The sequence below is a fragment of the Eptatretus burgeri genome, chromosome 9 (assembly GCF_056783735.1).
Source record: "Eptatretus burgeri isolate ZD-2024b chromosome 9, Ebu_testis_v1, whole genome shotgun sequence".
NCBI classification, from domain to species: Eukaryota; Metazoa; Chordata; class Myxini; order Myxiniformes; family Myxinidae; genus Eptatretus; species Eptatretus burgeri.
Window position 1 is genome coordinate 69,058,969 of NC_140969.1, and position 26,481 is coordinate 69,085,449.

General features: G+C 44.0%; 1 protein-coding gene across 1 annotated transcript in view; it reads right to left on the reverse strand.

Annotated features, from left to right (window-relative positions):
• LOC147020301 (laminin subunit alpha-1-like) overlaps window positions 1–26,481 on the reverse strand; it is a 309,126-nt gene that overhangs the window by 96,458 nt on the left and 186,187 nt on the right. Inside the window, exons 29-38 of the mRNA XM_085895590.1 lie at window positions 17,219–17,340; window positions 17,016–17,105; window positions 6,383–6,576; window positions 5,651–5,793; window positions 3,484–3,582; window positions 3,286–3,397; window positions 2,289–2,439; window positions 1,941–2,151; window positions 1,412–1,528; window positions 114–277 (exon numbers count right to left, since the gene is read on the reverse strand). Coding sequence (XP_085751716.1) covers window positions 114–277; window positions 1,412–1,528; window positions 1,941–2,151; window positions 2,289–2,439; window positions 3,286–3,397; window positions 3,484–3,582; window positions 5,651–5,793; window positions 6,383–6,576; window positions 17,016–17,105; window positions 17,219–17,340 — 1,403 coding nt within the window. The remainder of the gene's footprint in view (window positions 1–113; window positions 278–1,411; window positions 1,529–1,940; window positions 2,152–2,288; window positions 2,440–3,285; window positions 3,398–3,483; window positions 3,583–5,650; window positions 5,794–6,382; window positions 6,577–17,015; window positions 17,106–17,218; window positions 17,341–26,481) is intronic.

Below are 26,481 nucleotides of genomic sequence, written 5' to 3' on the forward strand. Positions count from 1 at the left end.
TGTATATTTGCTTGAGGTCAAGAATCTTGAGTTTTCTTTCCATATTATTTGGTTTTGCGCCATTAATTAAACTTTATTCATCTGATTTGATCTGATCGTTTAGTTGTGCTTACCTGATCAGGCTGTCCACCGTACGACTCAAAGTGATTGCGTGATTCCACGCTCTTTCGACCACCTCTTCGACTTTCTTGTCAAGCCTCTGTTTCACAAGACCTTCCACAAGACCTTTCATATTTGTGGTGGCATTGTACACCAGATCCCCGAGTTTGCGTCCATCCTTAACACATGCACACAAATACACGCGTTTCATTATTGTGAATCGTTAAACCTGCTACATGTTCCACACACATTATCATTGAAGTTGTGGGGGGGGGGGGTAGGTGTGGGGAGAAGTGGTACGAAAATGGTGTCAATTTGGCACCATCGACCTCAAGATGGCACCACCAACACTGCTTGGCAAATGGACAAGTAAAGTTTGGATCAGACATATTTGTCCCGGTTAGTAAAGTTTTGGATGAGGTATATTTGTCTTGGTTAGTAAAGTTGGATCAGGTATCATTTGGCCCAGTTAGTGAAATTTGGATTAAGCATATTTGACCCGATTAGTAAAGTTTTGGATCATGTATATTCATCTCGATTAGTAAAATTTGGATTCGGCATCATTTGACCCTGTTGGTGAAGATTGGATCAAACATATTTGTCCCGGTTCGTTAAGTTTGGATCAGGCATGGATGTCTCGATTCGTAAAGTTTGGATCAAGCATACTGGTCCAAAGTAGTAAAGTTTGGTTCGGAAGTATTTGTCCCAATTAATGGCATCACCATGTGGACTTTCAACAAAATTTTTTTGTTATCTTCACCATTGGTAATTTCAGTGTACATACTATGGCTTTAATCTTTGGCTATCTTTACTTCCAGAAACAATTAGAAAGATGAAAAATATATTTTCTGCAAAAACAACGGAAAGAAGAGTGGTTTCCCTGGTATGGTAAAACAAACATAACCAGAGTTGGTGTCAAAGCCACCCAATGCTCACCTGTTTATACATTTATCGTTTTTCAAAGACTAGTCTAATAATATTTTTATAAAGCATTGCAGTGAAGTCTGATCCAAATAATTTTAAAGCAATATATGTATTTGTATATTGTAATCAGTAAAAAATAGTGTGGTAGATAAAAACATTAGAAAGGAAATAACTTGCACCAAAAACTTTAACATTTTCATGCTCACGCTCATGCTCACACCGGGGGTATAGCTATAGCTCTCTGTTCTTTGAACAGGCGAGCTAAAAATCGACCTTGTTTTGAAACTTGACAAACTTCAAGGTATGTACAGTATGTCTGGTATTTTTGATAATCTTGAATTCATTATCAGGCAATATTGATTTGTTTGCATTGTGATGACATACGTACAGTGACGCTTTGTAAACTTTCATCAATTTTTTCTTTGGCCTTGTTCACCACATCGTTTGCTTCAGAAACCTCATCGTTCGCCACGTTTAGGCTCCTCTCAAACTGTCTGGATATTTTCTGAAAAAAGCCACAATGGTGTCATTTCCCTTCTTTATAATCAATCAAAACAAAATAATATTTTTTGTTTTTTTGTATGCAATGTCAAGGCTTGTAATGACAGCTAACACACAGAACGTACACCAAGGGGAGCAGGAGATAAGAGGGGTGGGAGAGGGAAGGACAAAACAGTGGGGAACAGAGACATGAGGGGATCTGTGGAAGGGAGAGGGATGGGGCGGGCTACACAGGGTAAACAAGATGGACACGACAGGGACTTTCAGGTCCTTACACGACAGGGACTTTCAGGAAGGAAAGCAAGGAATTGCAAGGAATCTAACCCAGGCGAGACAGTTCAAACATGAGGGTGCATATCTCTCGGCTATCCTGCCTGCCCCATAGCAACAGCAGATGTGTGTTCCTATTTTATTACCTCAAGATCATTAACCTCAACAGCAATGTTCTGAGCAATCATGTTTGCCTCCATTTCTTTGTCATTGGCTTCATTGGTCTCTTCTTTCAACAGCTTCAAATCATCATTTACATTCTGAAGCTTCTGAAGAATGGAGATTGATGATGCTTTGTTCTTCTCTCTTGCTGCATTGAAAGCATTGCTCACCTTCTTCAGCAACTTTGTCGCCTTCCTGTTGCAAAAGTGTTGAAAAGGTTTTACGTAATAGGCAAAGATTATTCAAAAATGGTTTCAGAAAAGCTATAGTCATGTGGGTAGTGTGGAAGAAAAGTGTGTAAAAATGGACATTTGAAGTAATTATCATCGCACGTGAGCTCTTCTTCAGTGTGTTGTAAGGGTTCGCTAAAATCTCTCTTCCTCATCTCTTCCACCATCCTTTCAAGTTCCTTCAGTTCTTCTTGATCAACATCTGGTCTTAAGTTCCCATTGGTTTCTTGACTGTCCATTTCCACAATCATTTCTAGGCACAGATAAGCAAGATATAAATGATTTCGTTTTCCGATTTAAAAATTACCCCCGTGTGGGGGTGACGGTCATCGCTATAATGTTTTTTACTATTATAATTGATGAACCGTTACCAGATATCTCCTAAAATGACAGACGAGATAGGTTTTGAAAATGGCAACTTTTACAACTTTCGTGACCTCGTGACCTTGACCCTGACCTCGAATCTGGGAAAAAATATGTCGTTGGGTATCACTCATCGACCTCTACCCACATACCAAATTTCATCAAGATCGGAAGTACAAAGTTTTCTTTGTACCGGGAGGTGTTTTTAACTTCCAGGTTACGTGGTGGCCAAACGGGACGGAAATTCAAAAATCTGTCCTGTTAGATACAAGATAATATTTTTTACTATCATAATCAATAAACAGTTGCTGAATATCTTGTAGAATGGCAGACTAGATAGGTTTTGAAAATGGCGATTTTTATAACTTACGTGACCTCGTGACCTTGACCCTGACCTTGAACCCGGACAAAAGTTATATCGTTGTGCAACACTCATCGACCTCTACCCACATACTAAGGTTCATCAAGATCGGAAAGAAAAATTGTTGACAGACGGATGGACGTACAGACGGACGGACATTTGGTCCGGCTTTATCAGGTCATTTCGGTAGAGATGCCCTAAAAAGGACATCAGAATTGTCTGTGCCATAACTAATGCAAATGCTTATTTGTAGATGAGAAATTCTGAACACCCCACACCCCAGGCAGCTCCCCCCAAACCACTGATTATACACACAAAACTCTTTTCAGGTATAAAACTCTCTCTTCTCAGGAAATACAAATCATCTTCACCCACCTTGAATCTGTTTCAGAATGCGATTGATGGTTGAAATGTGTTCTTTTAGCAAGCGATGTGCTTCTTCGACTCCAACTTCCTTTTTGTTAACATTCCGTGAAACCTGTGTTGCCTTGGATGAAAACAGTCAGAAAATTAATACAGCTGAAACGTTTATTACTTGGTGAAAGTGTGCAATTATTTGTTTAAAATACTTACATTATTGCTCAGGGCAGCAATCTTTTTGGTCAAATCCACCACACTTTTATTTGCAGAAGCAATCTCAAAAACAGGTTGTTTATGAGACATCAGGTTCTCCTGAAATGAAAATACCGTTGAGTCTCGTTATAACGATCAGACATGTTCTGTCGTCTGGTTTTTGAATCAAAAATTCTCCATATCAGGATTACCCCCTCCCCCAATCCTCAACCATACATAATAAACAGACAGGGTGCAGGATACTACATACACTAACATGCTGCCACTTTACATGAAAGAATAAATCAAACATGCAATCAACTGTACATGACAGGTTACTGGCAACATAAACTAATAACTTCATTAACGAGGGATGCTATACATTTAGGTTGACAAACATTGATGCTGCAAACATGGAGGAGACCAGCATCTCCACATTGCGTTACTAAATAGAGTACTGCAAGATATAAAAGCACAACTTGGGGTTGCAAATGTTCAGAAGGGCTTGGATCCATCTCGCATACATTTTGGAGATCTTGAAATGAGTCTCAACAGCTATCACGAGTCTCACTGGTCACCTCAAGCCTCAATGGTCAACTTTAGACTTGAACCTCATTTCTCAAAGGTCAAGTCTCAAATCGAAGATCAATTCCAAAGTGTCAACAAGTCACAACCTTTTAAAAATCCATTTAATCTTATTAATTTATTTTTCAAAAGCATATCGGACTAAGATTCAATTATGGACTATCCCTGTTGAAGTGTGGCATCAACAACTGAAGTGTGGTTGTACCGCTGATGTGGTTCCTCAGCATATTAGGGCAGGAATTTTTTATTTGGCCAGGGTGCCAACAACATTCGCCTCCTCTTTACGAAAGGCACTGTGGGATCTTTGACGTCCAGCACCAACAAATGGTGGCACGTTGGTCCCCAGCATAGCATATTTGTGTATGCATTCCCCTGTTACCCATCTGGCCCCACCACTATTCAAATATTCTGCACATGCTTCCCCTTTTATTGCCCTGTTCTTTTCCTTTACCTTCTTTCCATACTTGGAATAATAACACTTAATTAACTGTATGAAGTGAAACAACAATTACTCGATCATGTTGCAGGTTTAAAGCTTTGAATCTGAAGGTGCAAGACTGTGACAAGCCTTCATTCTCCCAAGTTTGAGTCGACATGCAAGCAATAAAAACAAGGAAATGCTACTAGAGTCCGAAACCCTGACTTGAGTTATATGAGCATGACATACTTATGAAGAAAACACACCATGAGGAACAGGCAGCACGCCAATGCCGCATCGTACCGTGGCCCTTTGTTCACGACATAAGATAAAATGTACATGATAGCACATTCATGGACCATTTCTGGTCCTTATTACCTCCGCCACCGAAGGTGGATGGAGATTATGTTTTTACCCCTGTCTGTCGATTTGTTTGTTTGTTTGTTTGTGAACAAAATATCTCAAAAACGTTGAGGACGATTTCGACAAAATTTTGTGGGGAGCTTGGGGATGTGACAAGGACGAAATAATTAGATTTTGGTGAAGATTTGAATCCGGATCGGGATCTGAGAATATTTTAAGTGATTCTTCACCATTGATAGGGCGAAAAACGACATATAGCAGGCTATCTCAAAAAGTTGTGGATGCATTCGGACGAAACTTGGTGGGTGAGTTGGTTAGGTGACAAGAACAAGCCAATTAAATTTTAGTTCAGATCCAAATGCAGATCCAGCCTATCAGTGGGTTACAAAATACTAATTTATCAGTCTGGTGGAGGTATGTTCTCTACTGAGTGCCCTTCTAGTTTAACCTAATTTTTGGAAGTCTTGTAAAATCCACAGAGACACACGATTAAAGAACATGAGTGAATGCCATTGCATCTGCTTGTGTCTCCAGGGCCAAACACATTTGTGCACTCCACCTTGCTTTACCGACCTATCGACCCTGATTAATTTGCTGCTCGTTGTACCAGTGTTGACTTATCGATTTACATGACTTGTCACTATAATTGCTACACAATGTTTCACAGATTCATTGCACTGACTTATTTGAAATCATCCTCCAAATAAATGTCATCATGGACATCAGGTAACATGGGAAAATACAGCGTTGTTCTGGTGAATGCAAGAGGAATCTGCACGTGGCCTTCCTAATTCCATATGAGTGTATTCCAGCAAAGCTTACCCACAGTGTAGCAGCCGTATGCTCGAGCTGTTCCAAGCGTTCATATGGAGCAGGGAATGAAGCACTGAAGTTGAGGGATGTGATGTTCCCCAGCAAAGCATCCATATCACTGAGTAGCACTCCAGCACAGCCATCATCACAAGCTGGTCACAAAACTCATGTATTTTGGTGTATGCATCAAACTGCTGTTACTTATATAAGTACATAATCACAATAACAATATTATTTAAAATATATTTATTGATATCGTTCATTGAAGACATCCTCATTGCTAAAAACCTGTAGAATAGCAAGGTGCATTTGGTCATAGTACCGGCCCATAGGCCTTTTATGGGAAATAACACAAGACCTTTGTATGAACCACATGATTGTAGATGGGATAGCCAGCTCTATAAACACTCCAACAAACAGCGTGTTCCATGATGCAGCACCAAGAGCAACACTGTGCCAAGATATCAATTTTAGTCAAAATTAAACTCGGCAATGATTACACCAAGGACTAAACAGCTAACAATGAACTGGTGCCAACTAAGTTATCTTTCCAGCATCGGCAGAACCAGCATTTTTCATTGTTCAGTGATTGATAAGAAACCCGAACTGAAGGAATTAATTGTGTCAAACTAGACACAGAAGTTGTGTATGACATGTAAGAATGGAGACATGTATTCCCAAAGTTGACGGAGAGACGTGTTACCATTTTTTTTAGATGCAGAGACAAATGTTCACACTTACAGACACATTTGTTGTCTATGAGCATGTTGAGAGGCTTGCACTTGTCGCAAGCTCGGCCTGTCATTCCTCTGTGACAGTCACACTGTCCCGTCATGCGATCACACGAGGTGGAGACAGAGCCTTCAACGTGGCAAGCACAAGGCTCACAAGATCCGTCAAGGGCACGTGGTTCTCCATAATAACCCAGTGCACATCTAAAAATACAAACCACAGAACGGTGTGATAGCCTATTTGTTGATTTTTTTTTCAATTTGGGTAACACTGCCTTTTCATTGGTAACATTTTGGTTTCCAGCCAACTTGCCATGAGAGCACCAAGTGTCAACCACAGAATGTGCCCCGACATCACATGTACACCACAAAGGGGATTACCCACTCCCTGAAGGGTGTTGTTGTTGAGCCAGTTGTGTTTTTGTTGCAAGCTGATAGCAACCAACTTGAGACAAACTCAGGGCCCAAAATCAAAGAATCAAAATCTACCAGCATGGCTATGATAATCTTGATAATCAATGAATTTCATGAATAGTAAAAGATTTTTAGCCTCCTGGTGTCTGACATTAAACTCATCCTAAATCATCTTTTCACAATATCTAATACAGTGTATATATATATATATATATATATATATATATATATATATATATATATATATATATATATATATATATATATATATATATATATATATATATATATATATATATATATATATATATATATATATATGAATGTAAGTTGCCCGATTGCATCTGAATGGGGTAAATATCATAAACACAGCGCATACAATGCTGAATGATAATTTATTTAAAGCTCTTGGGTCCAGACAGTGGATGTGGAGGTTTACAAATATTGTTCTTCATGCAATTTCGAATTATATTCATTTTTGTTGCGCACATGGTGCATACACTCAGGGTTTTTGGTTTGCACATCTCCCGGAAGTGAAAAACAATTTACTGTATAACACAAACCATTCAGACAATTCTGTCAACGTATAATTACCTTTCCATCGATTTACCTTCATGAGAAACCTTAGCAATCTTAAGAGTAAGTCAATATTATGCTGTTAAAAGAAAATGATAGCAAAAAAACAAACAAACAAACAAGCAGTCATAGACTGGTACTTACGAAATCGTCAACTTGACCTCTGACCTTGTCTAATAAAAGCTGTCACTTAAGAAGGTGGCGACGCAAACCAGAAGTTTCTACGATGATTCTGTATCAAACCATCAAAAATCGTAACGTCGACCGAAGAAAAAATCTCCATTTCTCCACACAATTATATTATACCTTAACGTAACTCAACGACGCGTCTGCTCGAGCGCACTGCATCATGGGACGACCCGTGACGCATCGAGTGAAATATTTTATATACAATCTTAAAACGTCTTCAAAACATCCGATTTTTACCAGAATTTTGACAACCGAGTTTTAAGCGTCCTAAGCGATCGCAAAAACCGAAGACAAAATTAAAATCAAAGTTAAAACGAACTCGTAACGTCGAGCGAAGCAAAAATACTCCATTTCTCCACATTAATTTATGGAATTATGTTTGACCTCACTGTGACCTTGACCTTTGACCGATTTTGACCAAAATCTAATCAGCACTAGCCATCACCCTCATGAATCACGTGGTGTAATTTGACATTGGTAGCTTCTTCCGTTCTCGAGTTATCGTGCCTCCAAACAAACAAAGAAACAAACAAACATACAAGCAGTCATAGACTGGTACTTACGAAATTGTCAACTTGACCTCTGACCTTGTCTAATAAAAGCTGTCTCTAGAGAAGGTAGCGACGCAAACCAGAAGTTCCTACGATGATTCTGTACCAAACCATCAAAAATCGAATGTTTTGGATGTTTGACCTCACTGTGACCTTGACCTTTGACAGATTTTGACCAAAATGTAATCAGCACGAGCCATCACCCTCCTGAATCACGTGATGTAATCTGACATTGGTAGCTTCTTCCGTTCTCGAGTTATCTGTACCAAACCATCAAAAATCGAATATTTGACCTCATTGTGACCTTGACCTTTGACCGATTTTGACCAAAATCTAATCAGCACTAGCCATCACCCTCCTGAATCACGTGGTTTGACATTGGTAGCTTCTTCCGTTCTCGAGTTATCGTGCCTACAAACAAACAAACAAACAGAAACGGAAGTCATCAATAAACTTGCGAAATCTTTAGATTTCGTAAGTAAAAAACCCCACAAATAATTTCCTTTTCGTCCATTTGCTTCACCGATAAAACTCCATTCTTTTGGAAACTAACAAATTCTCCGACAAATGGAACCTCAAACTACTTACTAATGCATCTGTGGCAAGTCAGAGGTGATGAAAAACTAGTCGATAGGAATCAAAAGCAGGTTTATATTTTATTTATTAAACATGATTGGTAGTCAAGTGATACTGCACATGGAATCCTAGAGCGGAATAGTGGACTTCAGTGAGGCAAAGCGCTTGATGTCACAGAGCCTTGCATATTGTCCTGGTACCCCAAATTATTGGGGGGTACGAGGAGAACAATAAATGACCGTTTTTACAGCCATTTTTCTCTGCTGTGCAGGGGTTGGCTTTTTCTTGAGGCAATGTTTTATACGGCCGGTTGCCCTTCCTGACGCCAACCCTGGTCGCCTCTTACGACACACAGGGATATGGTATACCTATTCTAACAGGGGCATACACTGGGACCAGTACACTGGTACTCATTTCGCCGACCTCAGAAGGATGAAAGGCTGAGTTAACCCCCTGGTGTTAATTCTGCAGCCAACGGGGCTTGAACTCAGGACCCTAGGATCCCAAGCCGCCACCCCTAACCACTAAGCCAACACCAGGCTCACTAGGAGAACAAATTAATGAAAATAATGAAAAACTTGAAGCCAAAATAGATGAAAATAATGAAAACCTGGAAACCAAAATCGATGAAAATAATGAAAACCTGGAAACCAAAATCGATGAAAATAATGAAAAACTTTAAACAAAAATTGATGAAAATAATGAAAATCTGGAAACCAAAATCGACAAAAATAATGAAAAACTCGGTTGATTATGTAGGTTGAGTGCTTGGGGCTGGAGGGGGATGGGGTTGGTGGGGCGAGGGTTGAGGACTTGAAGTCACATTTTATGTTACGTGGAATTTCCACAGGTCCCTGCCATTATGCTGTCAAAAGACATTCCCAGCAAACCCTCTAAATATTCCACACTCTATTTGGAATTAATCCCCTCAGTGACAGAACCTGGGACTCCTTACCAATGCTTCCACTTTATTTTCATGCATGTTTGAGGCATACAAAAGAACGCACTCACATAGTGGCAATGCCTTGTGTGAACGGAAGCACGAAGTTTGTTTCTTTATTGTTTAAAAAAAACAGAAAAGTTAATTCTCTTGCTCAAATTGTTTAATTCGTCTATGGACTATTGTCTGGAGAATAGGTGCTAGGTTTAGATAATCAGTGAGGGTGCTAATCCAAACAACCTTGGGATTGGGGAGCAGAAGTTGCGTGACCTTGAAAATGTAGAGCCACCATCAAAGATACCCAGACTGGTCATAATGGATACCCACTGTGCAGGAGAAGGTCATCAGAAGATGGTGGCTTCAAAGCTATTCTGACTTTCAAATACCAGCAGGTCACAGTTGACAACAAATGGGTTGTCCTGCACAATCAATACTTTTGTCGGATTTTTCAATGCCCACATATATGTGGAGTTTTGAAACTCCATCAACAGCATCAAATATGTACGCAAGTCCAGGGTGTTTCAAAAAGATTGACACAACTTTGACTTCCTGCCATTTCTTTGTGTTGTGACCTATACCATTTTGCTTTTCAGGGTTTGGTGGTGTTATTGTGGTATTTGTTCTCTGGGATTTCTAGCTCCATAGCTCAACTATGCCATTGGCAGTGAAACAGAAGACAAGAGTGGTGGCTCTGTGGTATGAGACTAAATCATATGTAGATGCCCGCTGGAGGTTTTGCCCGGAATACGACCTCAGAACACATGATAGACCCACAAATTGTGCCATTCAACATATTGTGAAACATTTTGAGCACAAGGGAACAGTGCACAACCAGAGCAAAGGCAACAGTGGCAGGCCAGCATCAGTAACCAAGAGCCAAGCCAAAATCGACGCCGTGTGGGATTCTGCAGTGGACAGTCCAAATAAGTCCCACTGCTGGCGCTTCCGGGAGTTAGGCATCAAACCAACATCAGACTGTCGTATCCTCACCAAGGAACTGAAGCTTTTCCCATACATCATCTCTGTTAGGCATAAACTGAGTCAAGATGACATGAAAAGGAGACTTGATACCTGCAATTGGCTCAGCGACATGTTGGAACGGTACCCAAACTGGATCAACCTGATCTGGTTCAGTGATGAAGCCCATTTCCACTTGAACATCAACAACCACAATTACATTTATTTTCTGGGGGGCAGAACCACCTGAGGAGATCACTGAGAGGTACCTGAAAGGGCCTCAGGTCACATGCTTCTGCACCTTCAATGCCAGATGGGGAATGCTAGGGCCTTACTGGTTTGAAAATGACAACAGCAGGATGGTGATGATCAATAGTGAGTGATACTGGGCCGTGCTCCAGAAGTTCCATAATGATCTAGCCCAAAAGGTCACTCCAAACCAGTTCAGCATGACCTGGTTTATGCATGATTGTGCACCCCCGCATACAGCTGGTGACACCATCACTTTTCTGTGGCAGCTCCTCAGAAATCACCTCATTGCCCTGGGTACCGCTCATGACTGGGCACCCCATAGCCCAGAATTTAACCCTCAGGACTACTGGTTCTGAGGGGGGGTGGGGGGGCTGCCAAGGGTTCTGTCTTCACCAACTACCCCTGCTACACTGGATGATCTGAAGCAGGAGGTGTCAGACTACCTCCAGGCAGTGCCACATGTGACCTGCAGGAAAGTTGGACAGAACTTTGAAGTCAGGATCAATGCCTGTCTGAACCACGGAGGGCACACATCGAGAACGTCAATTACTAGTATTTTGCGTGAATGCCAATGTCAGACCTTGGGCTCTCACAAACTTCAGCAGTGACTTACTGTAATAGCAATCAGTGATAGAAAATACCGTGTCATAAGCATCAATAAATGTTTGGTTCACGTTCTTGAGGTTTCTGTTTCTTTGTAAATAAACATTTAAAGTTGCATCACTATTTTTGAAACACCTTGTAAATAAGCAAAGGATGTGACAGGGCTGTCTTCGAACTACAGGGAGAAAATGCCCGTACAGACGAGATCCAGTACTACCAGATGGGCCGCAATGTGAGCACAAATTAAGCAGTTTGGAGAATATTGGGATTCCCAATACATGACTGCCATCGCAATGATGCCCATCTTCAAGTTCATCTTGAGAATAGCCAAAGAGTATTCGTCACAGTGGAAAATGTGTATAAGCATGCAGTTGAACCCCCGACAACATTAACTGCATTCTTTCAGTTGCATGAAAGAGACAACTTTGCGAAGACACTTCTCTACAATGAAATTCCAAAATCCTACACATGGAACTCACAACAGAAGAAGTAGAAATGCATAGTACAGGGAACCCCACCCCTAGAGGCATGTCCTGGCCTGAATGGGACTGATGCAATGGGCAGGGTTTACATCACACATTCAAATAATGCAGAGTGCTATACCAAGTCTGCAACATTTTCAGGCAAACATGCAATCTCAAAGGTCTTCTTGAGGATGACATGCACTGGCATCAGTCTTTGAAGCAAGCAGCGTTGTGTCATTGTCTATCAAGATTGAGAGAACTATTCACATTCATGTTGCACTAATGTAATCTAGCTGATACAAAACAACTTTAGGAGGATCACAAAAAATATATTTCGGAGGATTTCTTTCACCAACAGCGATCAGCCAGTCCTGACAGTCATGTGAAGTTCACTGATGGCATCTTCAACAAGGCTGTCACTGCCATTGAAGACAAGCTGCTGTCTTTCCCAGGTGTCAGCTGAACACTGCACATCTGTAGTCTACCCCATATTGACAGAAATTTGTCAGACAGGTACAACATGAGATGAGTTATGATCAGGATGACATGGCCAAAGTTGCTGAGGACAGAAAGTCAAGTTTGACTAACAGTCAAGCTACCGCATATGATATCATCATGTAAATCTTTGACAGCAGTGATGGTGGCATGCTGTTTCTGGATAGACTATGCGGTACTGGAAAAAACATTCTTCATTAACCTACTTTTGGTAAAGATCAGATTGAGAGTAAATATTGTCCTTGCTGTTGCATCTTCTGGAATAGCAGCTGCACTACTTAAAGGTGAGAGAACTGCACATTCTGCATTCAAATTGCCACTAAATCTTTCTGGAGTCGATAATGTCATCTGTAACATAAAAAGGCACAGCAACTGCAGAACTTCTGAAGGAATGGAAGATCATCATGTGGGATGAATGCACTTTGTCTCACAAGCAGGCATTCGAGGCACTTGATCGAACACTGCAGGACATTAGAGGGAACACTTGCCCGATGAGAGGTGTCTAAGTTATTCTTTCTTGTGACTTTCACCAGATATTACCAATCATTCAGAGGTACACATGCTGATAAAATCAATGCATGTTTGAAATCATCAAGGCTATGGCCAAAAAATGTAAATCAACGTCAGGACAAATATGAGAGTACATCTACATACAGATGATGCAGCTGAAGCCCAACTGTGACATTTCCGCAGCTTTATACACCACTCCTGTATAGGTGAATTGCGATGCACAGAGGACGCACCAAAGCACATTGAAATGTGATCACTCCCTGCCAAATTACCACAACTTTACAAGCAATGATGGCACAGAAAAACACAATGTAACTCTTAAGTCACGAAGACTTTGGCACACAGACAAACCATTGGCTGGTTAACCTCCAGTTAGGAATGGCTGGAGGTCACGAGACCTTGCAACAGAGCTCTGCGATTGCTCATCCAAATTGGTTCATCCCCATGTAGTGTTTATTTGGGAGGGAGATATTGGTTCACACCTGATGAAAGTCAGTGGATGCACGGAATTTGTGTTGCTGACTGAAATGTCAAGTCTCTCGAGTTATAGAGGTTGGACATTATATTATGGATTATTATAACATTCCAAACCACAAATTCTTACTACACGTATGCAGGCGCACGCAAAAAAACACACACACACACACACACACACACACACACACACACACACACACACACACACACACACACACACACACACACACACACACACACACACACACACACACACACACACGTCTTTCTCCCTGATCCTTAAAATGAGTCCCAAAACACACAGCATGAATGTAATCCCTCTTCTTCTTCTTCTTCTTCTTCTTTCGTATACAGCACAAGGCTGTGTGGTTGCATCATCAGCTGAGGGCATGGCTGCGGCACTGTTACAAAACCCTCTCTATGTTAAGGCAGGAATTTGGAATTCGGCCAGAGAGTTGACCATAGCTCACCTACTCTATGGGAAGGACACTGTGAGATCTTTAACGCCCACCAATGACTGTTGGCAGATAGGACGCCCAGTTTAATGTCCACCTAAAGGACAGCACACACATTGATGAATCACCCTGCTCTGAAACACCAGGATGACAGTTTACAGCTGGGCCGAGATTCAAACCCAGGCTCAAAAGCTCAGAGGCGAGTGTGCATACCTCGAGGCAATCCTTCCAGGCCAATCTAATGCTTAACACAAACCACACAAATTGAAATTGGAATGACACATCAACCAGATCAAGAAGGCCTCCATCTGCAGCTTGATGGAGTAATGTTCTCCCCTTTGGACTCACACCTTGCTCAACTTGTCACTGTGGAAACCCAGGTCTTCAAGATCATTGGAATGTCCCATGATGAAGCTGAGTCTATTGGCCTCTCACTTCAACATTGGAGACAGGTCAGTGGCCCCCCTGTCTTCTATTCCCTCCTTTCTGGTCTTACACCCTCTGCTCTTTCAATGCTTTGTTCCACCTACTGCCTCCTACCCCAACCTCCTCAGGTTTCTACAGAATGCACAAGGCCTGCAACAACACGCTTCTGGTGAAACTCCCAAAACCCAGAATCACTGCTCACCTCCACCCATTCATTCCTCTTTTCTCTCACTTGTGGAATCAAATTCTACCTTCTCTTCAATCTCATTATTCTCTCTGGGTTTTTAAGACAGTAGTTCACCACCATCTCAGATCATCCGTGATCCAAAACCATGATCTTTTCTATCCACGTTTCGTCGCCCATTTTGTCCGCAGTGTCCGAGTGTGCTGGGCGACGAATGGTATTTCTACTCGAGTAATATATACCCCGATTTATCAATTAATACAAAATTCGTCCCTTTTCAACCATCAATTGAACAAAAAGCAAAACCTATTGAGCTGTAGTTAACATGCGATCGGCCGTTTGATCTCTTTAACACCTCCATCTTCACTTTTTCTTTCTTTCTCTGAATCGCTCACATAAGGCTTGAAACGATAAGGCTCCACAATTCCCCCAAAAGCGTTTCCATCACTAATTTTGTCTCCAATAGTTTCTTCAAAATCTCACTGAGTTACGAATGACGAAAGGAATCTAAGCTCGAAAGACAATGTTTCTCTATGTAAGGGCCCTGTCACACCTTGACATTTTAGCCAGCAATGGCAACGTATAAAAACGTATGTAAAACGTTGGCGTACGCTGAAATTTTGATGTTTTTTTTTTGAAGTTTTGGACGTATTCATAACGAGTTGGACATATGCAGAATGTATTAGTAACGTACACAGAACGTTTTAATCACATATAGATAACTAAGACCAACGAATGCTTAGCGTGTTGTCGGCGTTCACAACCTATGCCCAATGATAGTCTAACGTATGCATAGCGCGCTGCACGTATCGCCGATGATCACGTGGCGTAGCCTATTAAAAAGCTGCCGCACGCCAATTTAAATCATAACCGCCTGAGAATTGGAAGTGTCAACATCGCAGTCACACCTTGACGATTTAGCCAGGATATGCCGACCTCTGAAAAATTCGTCTAAAACACTGGCACACGTCGAATACGTTATGGGTAAGTTCTGTATACATTAAGAGCACGCTGAAAAACACTGCCATACGTCGTAATACGCCTAGTACGTCGTGAAATTTCAAGCATGCTGAAAATTTTACGACATACTCGCCGTATGGCTCACACGTTCCGCTACGCTGGGAATAAGTTGTAGGCACGATATGCGATCGTTGACACACGTCAACACAAGTTCCTAAGTTACTCATAAGTCAAAACACGTCGAGGTAATGTTTAGCATACCCGGAACTTATTTTCTCAGTCAAGGCACATTTTCTTTTTTTCTCCTTGGCTCCGTGAAGGCACGTGACGAAATATCTGAAGTTGTTGTTGGTTTTTTTTTTTTTTTTTAGTCTATCACGAATTTTAAAATATATTCGGACATTTGCTTTTAAGTTTCGACGTCGACGTGACAATATCCTCAAACAGAAAATATTCACAGAGGAGGAACTAAGAATAAGACGAGCAAACTGAAGAGGCAATCAGACGTGACGTAACAGCACGTGACGAAATATCGGAAGTTGGTGTTGGTTTTTTTTTTTTTTTTTTAAACGCTGCCAATACGCCATTATACGGTAGCTGTAAATTTGAAACACGTTCAGTAAGTTATGTGGTGGTCCGGAAGACGTCAATCAAATATGTCTACATACGTCAATATGCGTTGGAGGTACGTTACTCATAGATTCAAAGCACGTTACTCATAGGTTAGAAATGAGTTTTCGATACGCTAAGCATTACCTCAATGTGTTTCGACTTATGAGTAACTTACAAGTAACATGTGCCAACGATCGCATAACGTGCCTCGACGTGTGTCAACGATCGTGTAACGTGCCTACAACACGTTACTCATAGGTTATAAATAAGTTTCGGGTTCGCTAATCATGACCTCGACATGTTTCGACTTATGAGTAACTTACAAGTAACGTGTGTCAACGATCGCATAACGTGCCTCCAACTTATTCCCAGCGTATGCAGAACGCGTGAGTCATACGCCGGCATACGTCGTAAAATTTCAAGCATGCTAAAATTTGCGGACAACCGCAAATTACGATTAAAGCCAGCGTACTACGACGTATGGCAGTGTTTTTCAGCGTGCTCTTAACGTATACAAAACTTACCCATAACGTATTCGACGTGTGCCAGCGTTTTAGACAAATTTTTCATAAATCGGCATACGCTGGCTAAATCGTTAAGGTGTGACAGCCCCTTAAAGCCACCATTTGGATCAGGGTGGGTTCAAGGTGCAATGTCACTGGCAAAATGGAAAATCGACACTTTGGAGATTTTTTTGACACTTTGTGATAAGCAAACAAAAGAAATTCAAAATCCCCCCCCCTTAAAATTAGACCGTCATTAATGATATTCAATGGTTTTCAAGAAAAAAAAAAGTGTTTGGGTTCACCTTTAAAAATAAACTTAAGATGAGTTCAGGATATGGTTCTGCAACAGGAGGATTTGTGTGTCTGACTTGTGGGGTATCCAAACCATGATATGATATACCCTTAAAGATTAAATGACAACATAGAAGTATGACATAGTATGTGTAGTGAAAAAAAAGAAACCAGTATGAAATTCTTCTGCATATTTAAGCCTTACTTCTGACAATGTTGCCCTTCGTAACCCTGCAGGCAGGCATCACAACGGTAACCACCGTACATGCCTTCAGCTACGCAAGTTGAGCTGAAACTATGAGCGGACACACATGGGAAAGAACAGGTGGCAAAAGGAATGCAATGAAGAAAGAAATGGTTTGACCAAGTTTACAACTGTGTTTACGATACCGGAAATTTTCTTAATACCTGTTACGTTTTTCCCCTGGACACGCACATGGCAAACATTCGTCTTTGTTCCCAACAACCCGACGATAGAAGCCTGGGTAGCAAAGCTCACAGTGCTGTCCTGTCCTGTTGGTGTGGCAGTTCTGGAGGTTGGGTAGAGGGTACAATGATCATCAGGTGTATCAATATCATTTGAGAGTGACAATTAGTCAAGTATCTACAGAGGGTATCCGTGCACCCACCCCCCCCAAGACTCTACCAAACCAACTTTTTTAGCCTCCTTTTATGGTGCTATTACACATTTGAGATGTGAACAAAAAAAATTCCTGGCACTCTGGCGATATTCAAGATGGCGTCCAAAATGGCCACCAAAATGGCCACCAAAATGGGTAAAATCATAGAATACGGTATAGAACATCTCAAAAATGTGACAAATTGGAAAAATAATCATTGGGATTTGGTTCCTGATCATTAGCTTCTCGTTTCTGATAATTGGGCTTTGTTGCCATTTTAAAAAATCCAAGATGGCGTCCAAAATCTCCACCAAAATATGCAAAATCATTCAAAATTATATATATATATATATATATATATATATATATATATATATATATATATATATATATATATATATATATATATATATACATATAAATAAAACAGCCCAAAACTGTGACAAAATTGTAAATTATTCATTGGAATAATGCGTTTCTCATCATTAGTCACTAATACCTTGTGATTGAATTTTGTTACAATGCTTAAATTCCAAGATGGCATCCAAAATGGCTGCCACAAGAGGCAAAATAATAGAAAATTGTATATAACAGCCTGAAACTAAGAATAATATACAGTAAATTAATATTTGGATTCATTGTAATGTTCCTGATTATTAGAAACTAATAGGCCAATGTGGTGATTTATGTTTTGTTGCCATCCATAAAATCCAAGATGGAGTTCAAAATAGTTTTTAAAAAATGGTAAAATCATAGTAAATATCAAATGTCAGCTTCAAATAATCATTAATGAAATAATAATAGAATAATTTAATATAATAATAACTAAATAAATAACAAACATATTTTTCGTGAATAATTGAATCTAAAACACTGGATGTTGGGCCGGCAAGAAATAAGTTCAGGCGGGAGTGGAGACAGAAATAGAGGCGGAGATGATAGTGGTATTTGGTAAATGAGACGAAATATTCGAATAGTTTGTAATTCCATTGATTTAAAAATTAGGGTTTGGTGAGATGCGAATTTGTACAACTTCTGAACTTCCTCGGTGAAAATGGACTGCATTTTCGAACTCAGTGGGGTCGATTTACTCGAAGAAATGTTTAGACGGACGACAAATTAATTATAGATTAGAAAATATCGAAATGAGTAGGATGAGTTACTCAACTCCAGTAATGATAAATCTTGTTTTAGGTCATATTTTTGAAATGGTAGTGAATTCAATGTCAGTGCAGTCATTTCTTAGAGTAAATCGACCCCATAGAGTTCGAAAATGCACTCCATTTCCACCTCGGACATCCAGAAGTACCAGTAATCGTACCTGACCATACACCAATTTAACCAACTCATGAAACTAAAAGTCGTCATATGGAGCGACCTCGAAATCACCGCCGATCAACTTAAATTTTTTTATGCGCATTATTGAATCACAGTGGAATAATTTAAGGCTTGTGGAGATAACATCTGAACTTTTTTTTTGCTGTTTTTGGACCACCCTCATGTACATACATATAAAATATATATATATATATATATATATATATATATATATATATATATATATATATATATATATATATATATATATATATATACATATATATACATATACATATATATATATATACATATATACATATATACATATATACATATATATATACATATATACATATATATATATATATATATACATATATACATATATATATATATATATATACATATATATATATATATACATATATATATATATATATATATACATATATATATATATATACATATATATATATATATATATATATATATATATGTATATATATATATATATATGTATATATATATATATATATGTATATATATATATATATATATGTATATATATATATATGACATGATGTATATATATATATATACATATATATATATATATACATATATATATATATATACATATATATATATATATACATATATATATATATATATATATATATATATATATATATATATATATATATATATATATATATATATATATAGACATACACATATATATATATATATACATATTGTTGTGGTTACCAGATTCGCAAACCACCATTCAGGTCCCTTAGGTGAGGTATCTCGGTAAGTGCATGTGTAGTTAGGCCCAAACCCGTTGTCTAGTGGGAATACATGTCATTTATACGTGCTGCGACTCTTCAGGATAGCCGTTTTTCTTTTACTATCTTTATTTTGGACCAATCGCCATCACCACAACCACAACATCAACCACCAACCACAACACCGCTTCACCACAACCGCCACGACCTTTACCGTCACAACTCGCCACCATCGCATCACCGTCATCTCGCGCCACTCATGGGCACCGATGCTGGACTCGTGTAGGGCGCACGTTGAACAGCGTGTACAAAACCACGGATTTTCTGCTTCAAAAACGGATCAAAAACGACACACGCCCACTTTTTGCCGTCCAATCGGTGAGCGAGGGGCGATTTGGCCCCACCTCCAGAACGATCGATATATGCAAATTTGTGGATCAAAAAGCCTTCACGCCCACTTTTTCTCGGGCCAATGGGGAGCGAGGTGAAAGGTCAAAGGGAGGGGGTCAAAGGCGAAGTTACGGGGGGATAAAAGGACGGTGTTCGTCAGTCAGAGTGGGTCGGAGAGTCAAGAAGAGGAGAGTCGGAAGCAGAGGGTCAAGACTTCGCGGGCGGTGGAGCTGCTCGTCGTGTGCGGTGGAGTCGGAACGGAGGGGACGGAGCTGTGGAAAGGCGGCGACACCAGACGAGGGGGTGCTCGCGTCGTGCAGGAAGCTGCACCCGAGGGAGGCCGACAGCGCGACCTGGCCGAGGTGGAGACGCTCGTCGCACATAATAAAGATCCTCTATACCCCGAGCATCAGCAACCCCTCCTGTTTCCCCCCGCGCTGAGATAGTGCGACCAAGGGGGCCCCGTTCCCACCCCCAGCCAGGCACCGTCCACGAGGCCCGCGGGTTGCGGGGCCATCGCCGCTCCGCGTCTCATCACCAGACGGGTAGGCCCGACCCGGTCTCGGCCTCAGGCCTGCCCCATTCTTGGGGGATTTCTTTTCCTTGGTTTTGGGTATGTGTTGTCGGCGCCGTCTGTGAAGTAGAATTGTATAAGTGTTGCCGTGTGCTCGGTAGTCGGTATTAGCTCTGCACTGTGTTTTCACTTTTATGTTTGCTTTTTGTGTAAATGGAATTGTGTTTTCTTTTTTTTGTGTGCATTTGGTGGAATTGTATTTGTGTGCTTTCCGTTCGTCGCGAATAAATGTGCTTTATTGTTGAACTGTTCTCCCGCTTCGCTTCGTCTTTTCCTCCATTGAATCCCCATCTTGCTTCACGTAAAGGGTTGGTAGTGGGCTGAATACGCCCGATAATTAATCGAACCGTCGAGGTCGACGATAACACCGCTCGGTTATTCTGATAGTACGGAACGGGTCGCTTAAGTGGCCCGTGTCCGAAGTCGACCTGCGGCGAGGTGCGATCGCCCGGTCTACCCTCCGCGTGGGTACTTAGGTAGTTCGAATTTGGCGAGCAACCCTATCCCACGCGGGGGCTGATTGGCTCGATCGCGGTGAGACCGAAAGGTCCACCCGTGACTGGTTCCCGGCGTTAGTCCGAGAGGGTCACGACTGGATTGTCCGTCCGGTGGGCGACGTGCCGCGATTCGAGTTACGTGGCCGTCGCACGCCGGCGGGCGCGAAGACCGCAACACTGGTGTCAGGAGTGGGATACAAATTCATCGCCCTCCTCGCGGCACTGGTATCGGAGAACGGGACAACGGGCTCTCCTGTCTCCAATTAAATTCACGGGAATCGGTCCAGGGGTGAGAGAAGCGACCCCCGATTCCCTCCAAATTACGAGCGATTCAAATTAACCCTTCACGAGAAGCAAGATGGCGTCTCAAGGCGAGCGGGAGCCGGGGGTATTAGAAATGGATGTAGAATGTGTAGGATCCATGGTCCAGGATGGAATCCCCGAGCAGGAAATGTTGATTGTGCAGGAACACGGACTCGCCCAACTGAACCCAGGGCCCGAGGTGGGTGCGGCAGCGGCCGCGGTGTATGACACCTCCCCCCCCCTCTCCACCAAGACCCTTCCCCAACCCTTGCCGAAACGGCTCAGCTGAGTGCATCCAACATGGCCCAGCTATGCGCCATGCTGGCGGCAATGAACAAACAAATGAATGAAGTGAAAACGACGATGGATACAAATGAAATGAAAAACGAAATGAAAGGCATGAACAAACAAATGAACGAAAAGATGGATACAAAAATGAATGAAGTGAAAACGACGATGGATGCGAATACACAGCAAATGAGAAAAGAAATGAAAGAACTACGGGGTGAGACGCAGAACATGGGCCGATGCCTGCAGGCGGGCATGAAGGCCGTGACCAGGGAGCTGGGAATGGCGACTCCACGTGTGGGAGCAAACGAGCTGGGTGGGGGTGCAACGGCTGACAGGCCCGCGGTGGAGGCGGGTGAAAAAATAATTCGTGGAACGTGTTGGGCGAGGGTCGTGACGATGACCGAAAGGGAAAAATTAAATGGGGAGACCAAAACGTGTGAGACGAGACACGAGGTGACGACAACAGAAATAATAGTTGAGACAAGGGAGGTAAAGGGTGAAGAGTTGGCAGAGACACGGGAGATGGGAACGATAGAGGGAAGACTGCACGATGAAGACGGGGTAAGTGACGCGCACGCACACACGGAGGTAGTGGAGGACAATGGGGTTGAGCTCGCGGAGCGTGTTGGGACCCGGTGCGAGCACCTGGATGGCCTCCTCCAGGAACGAGGGGAGGGAGTATGCCCCCTTGAGGCGAGTCACGACCAGGTGAGTTCGGTCGTGCTTTGCGAGGTTGAGGGGACGAGTGCTGTGGACGGGTGCACGGAGAGCTTGGGGGTGTAGAGGCCCCGGAGACCCTTGTGGGGACACGAATCCCCAGTGTGGTTGTCCCTGTGTGTGTGGTGCAAGGCGTGAGTGCGTCCCCGTGTGTGGAAGCGACCCCGTGTGTGAGTGGTGTGGTGGCGATGGTGCCAGAGTGCGTGCTTCCCAGCACGCCGGGTGTGGATGGGGCACCGTGTGTGAGTGAGGCCGTGTGTGTGAGTGAAACGGCCAGTATGAGTGAGGCACCACGTGTGAGTGGTGTGGTGGCGATGGTGCCGGAGTACGTGCTTCCCAGCACGCCGTGTGTGGATGAGGCACGGAGTGTGGATGAGGCACCGCGGGTTAGTGCCCCCGCGTGTGTGGATGAGGCACCGTGTGTGAGTGTCGCCATGTGTGTGAATGAGGCACCGCGGGTGAGTGCCCTCGCGTGTGTGGATGAGGCACGGAGTGTGGATGAGGCACCGCGGGTGAGTGCCCCCGCGTGTATGAGTGAGGGACGTTGTGTGGAAGAGACCGCGTGTGTGAGTGCCCCCGCGTGTATGAGTGAGGGACGTTGTGTGGAAGAGACCGCGTGTGTGAGTGTCGCCGTGTGTATGAGTGAGGTACCGCGGGTGAGTGCCCCCGCGTGTATGAGTGAGGCACGGTGTGTGGATGAGGAACAGCGGTTGAGTGCCCTCGCGTGTGTGGGTGAGGCACCGCGGGTGAGTGCCCCCGCGTGTATGAGTGAGGAACGTTGTGTGGAAGAGACCGCGTGTGTGAGTGTCGCCGTGTGTATGAGTGAGGTACCGCGGGTGAGTGCCCCCGCGTGTATGAGTGAGGCACGGTGTGTGGATGAGGCACAGCGGTTGAGTGCCCTCGCGTGTGTGGGTGAGGCACCGCGGGTGAGTGCCCCCGCGCGAGTGAATAGAGCACCACGTGTGAGTAGTATGGTTTGTGTGAGTAGTGAGGCACGCGTGAGTGAACGGCCGTGTGCAAGGTCGCTGTGTGCCAGGGTGACCGTGTGTGTGAGAGAGCGGTATGTAAGGGAGATGTCGGTCGGCATGCGGGAGCACGCAGCCGCGTCTCCCGGTGTGAATGTGATGGAGTGGACTGTGTGCGTCGTAACACGCAGGTGTGCGTGGGTTGAATGGCGACGACGAAGGCGACGTGAGAAGAAAGAAAGCCGAGTAGCGGCTGTAGTTGTTTCGAGGACCGTGCCGGGTTCACCCAGCAGTGAGCACGCGGTTCGTGCTGTGCAACGCACGAGACCGCCACGTGCTCGCTTGCGAGAGTGAAGTCCCGGTCCGGAAACGCACGCGGTGGATTTGCCGATCCCGCGGACGGACAAAGTTTAGGCAGGACTACGGATTTGGACCGGACGGGTTCTCCACGCGATCGTGTGTGTTAAGCTCCAACGGGCAAAGCACATGTGTTCGCGTGGGGAACCCCTCGAGAAGTGGGGCTTGTGTTTTTTCTTTGCGCACGGTGACGTCATGGCTGCACGTGTGGTTGGAATCCGGCAGGAGGGGTATCTCTGCCGGATGGTCCCGTCCAAGGAGGGACGAGGAACACGTGCAGCTGCATGACGTCACGGGCAGTTGCAAGGTGCAACGAGCGCGAGTTGCCGCGCAGGTGCTGCGCATGGAAAAAAAAAAAAAAAAAAAAGCAAGCCTCACTTTCGGGTGTACAGGATTCCTGGGCAAAGGGTGAAAGACCCCCTTACCCGGGGCACAGGATGGAAACTAGTTAGGGGGAAGGGTTAGCTTAGCTAGACCGACTTCATGGGGCAGGGGTAAGTCCTCATGGAGTCCGTGGAATGGATTAGTTAGAGGGATTGTAGTCAGATTTAGGTTGGGAAATAAAATGGATTATTTGGAGACCGTGACAGACTTGTGGATGTGTAGTGGGGACGTAGTTTAGCTACGTAGTGTTAAAAGGAACGTGCTGTAGTATAAGGGACGACGTGGGAGCACGAGTTAGTTAGGGGAGGTAGTTAGAAGGATGGCAGAGTTCAGTGGTGTGTGTGTTGAAGAGTTGGTGAGTTGTGAGGCATGTGCTTGGTGAGTGAGTGAGGCCAGCGGGTCTGTGTGTGTGGAGTGAATGGGGAATGCATGGTGCGATGAGTGATTGGGGGGAGGAGTGACTCCCGCCCAAGGGACCCCGGGGTCAGAGTAAAGTGAGTTAGCTGGGTTAGTCAAATTGAAAAATGGAGGTCGTTTTGTTGTTGGTGGGAAAGTAGGCTCGAGACCCATTTGGAGGGGTGCAGGAGCCCTGTTGACGGGCTTGGGAGCGTGGCTGCGAAAGGTGAGTATCGCTGAGTGGGTACCCCGGGCACCAGGCTAGTCGGCCGCGGTAGGCCATGGGCCCATGGGGGGCCGGGATAGAGTAGTGGGCACGGGTGCGCCTGCTTGGTGCGGGGGCCCGGGCGCCATTAGCCGCGTGGGCAGTGTTGTGGGCACGGGTGACCCTCGGAAAGGGGCCCGGGAGGCCGGCCTGCCACGTGTGCGTTTCAGGGGAGGTGCCATGGGGGCACTCCCCGGTGTTAGGGAGCTGGTAGGCTCGGAGGCAGTGTAGTGCCCGGGGTGCCATAGCGGGAGATTCGGCAGAGGGTCGTGCCTGCCAAAGGGAGCCACGTGTCCCAGCCAGGAGACCGTGTGAGGGCACGGAGAGAAAATTGGGGGCGAGGCCCGAAATTGTAAGGACACCAACACAGGCGACGGGAAACTGGGTTGTTAGAACCAATAGTTTAAGCGAGAGGCGCTTGTTGAAAGCCCCGGGGTAGTTTAACAGTTAAATGGTTAGGATACATTAGTAGATGTACCCCTCCCCACCATCCATCCCTCGCTGTCGTTGTGGGCCGCTGGACCCACTTGGTGTTAAGATCGCCGAACTCTGGGGAGGCCATTCTGAGGCTTCGTTGGGCCTCGACACAGGACGTTAGCTCTCCCTTATTCCCCTCCGGGAAGGGAACGTAGGGGTTGGGAGTAGGCTAGGTGACAGGATAGGTTAGCCGAACAAGGACGATAAAGGGGGTTAGGGGACGATTTATAGTGGGGAAGTAAAAATAAAAACAACAAAAAAATAAGTTGGGGCTAAATTGGGGTTTGACAAATTAAGGGAGTGGGTATGTACAGTGACAGGCAAAGGCGATAGGTTGGGAGGGAGACAGGTAGGTGGGTCCGAGCCCGCCTTCCAAGTGGCCAGCACCACCGCACTCCCTCCACCAACCTCCACTGAACGGCAAAGGCTGGCCAACTTCATCGGCTGGCCGTGTTTTGCTTCAAGGCGGAGGCCGGCCAAGTTCATCGGCAGCTGTGTGCTGCAAGGCCTGTGCCGGCCAGTTCATCTGCTGGCTGTTTTTCTTCGAGGCCTGTGCCGGCCAGTTCATCTGCCGGCTGTGTTTGCCTGCAACGGTCTTCTTCTGCGGGCTGTGTTTGCCTGCAGCGGCCTTCTTCTGCGGGCTGTGTTTGCCTGCTCACCTTTGCCATGCCATGCCCACTGCCCACGTTCACCAGCCCCGTTCAATTTTTGCTTTGCCCCCCCTGTTCATTTCCATGTGCGCCAGGATCCGCAAGGCAACAGTTTGCAAGCTGCAAGAACTGCCCTGTTGGCCGCTACAACACGGGCCTGCAGTGGCGGCCCGTGCACCGTGTTTGCGTTCATGCATCCATTCGTTGTGCTCATTGCGTGTGCCACTTGAGCTGGCACGGAGACTGCGTTTGTGCAGCCCATGCACCGTTGTGGTTCACTGAGTTCAGTTCAAAAGGGAAGGCCTTGGACTGCGTGTGAGCAGCCAACCACGTTCCCTGTCACCTGCATTGTTTTGAGCCAGAGACTGCATGTGGGCAGCCTGGCTCCCTGCTAACTGCTTTCTTTTGCAGAGTTCAATGATCCTGGGCCATGGTTTAGTGTAAAATTTGTAAGTTAAGGTTAAGATGTACTGTACATATGAGTGCGCCCCCGGCATGTATGTCTTAGCGCCGGCAATTTTATTTAAGTCGTCCGTGTGAGTGAGTTTGTTTAGGTAGTTACGCAGCCCTCAGGTTATTTATTTTGGGGACACGAATACCATGAATGTCGCACTCAGGGATCCGTAGGTAAAATGTACTAGGGGAAAACTACACATGATGGCACACGAAAATTTGAC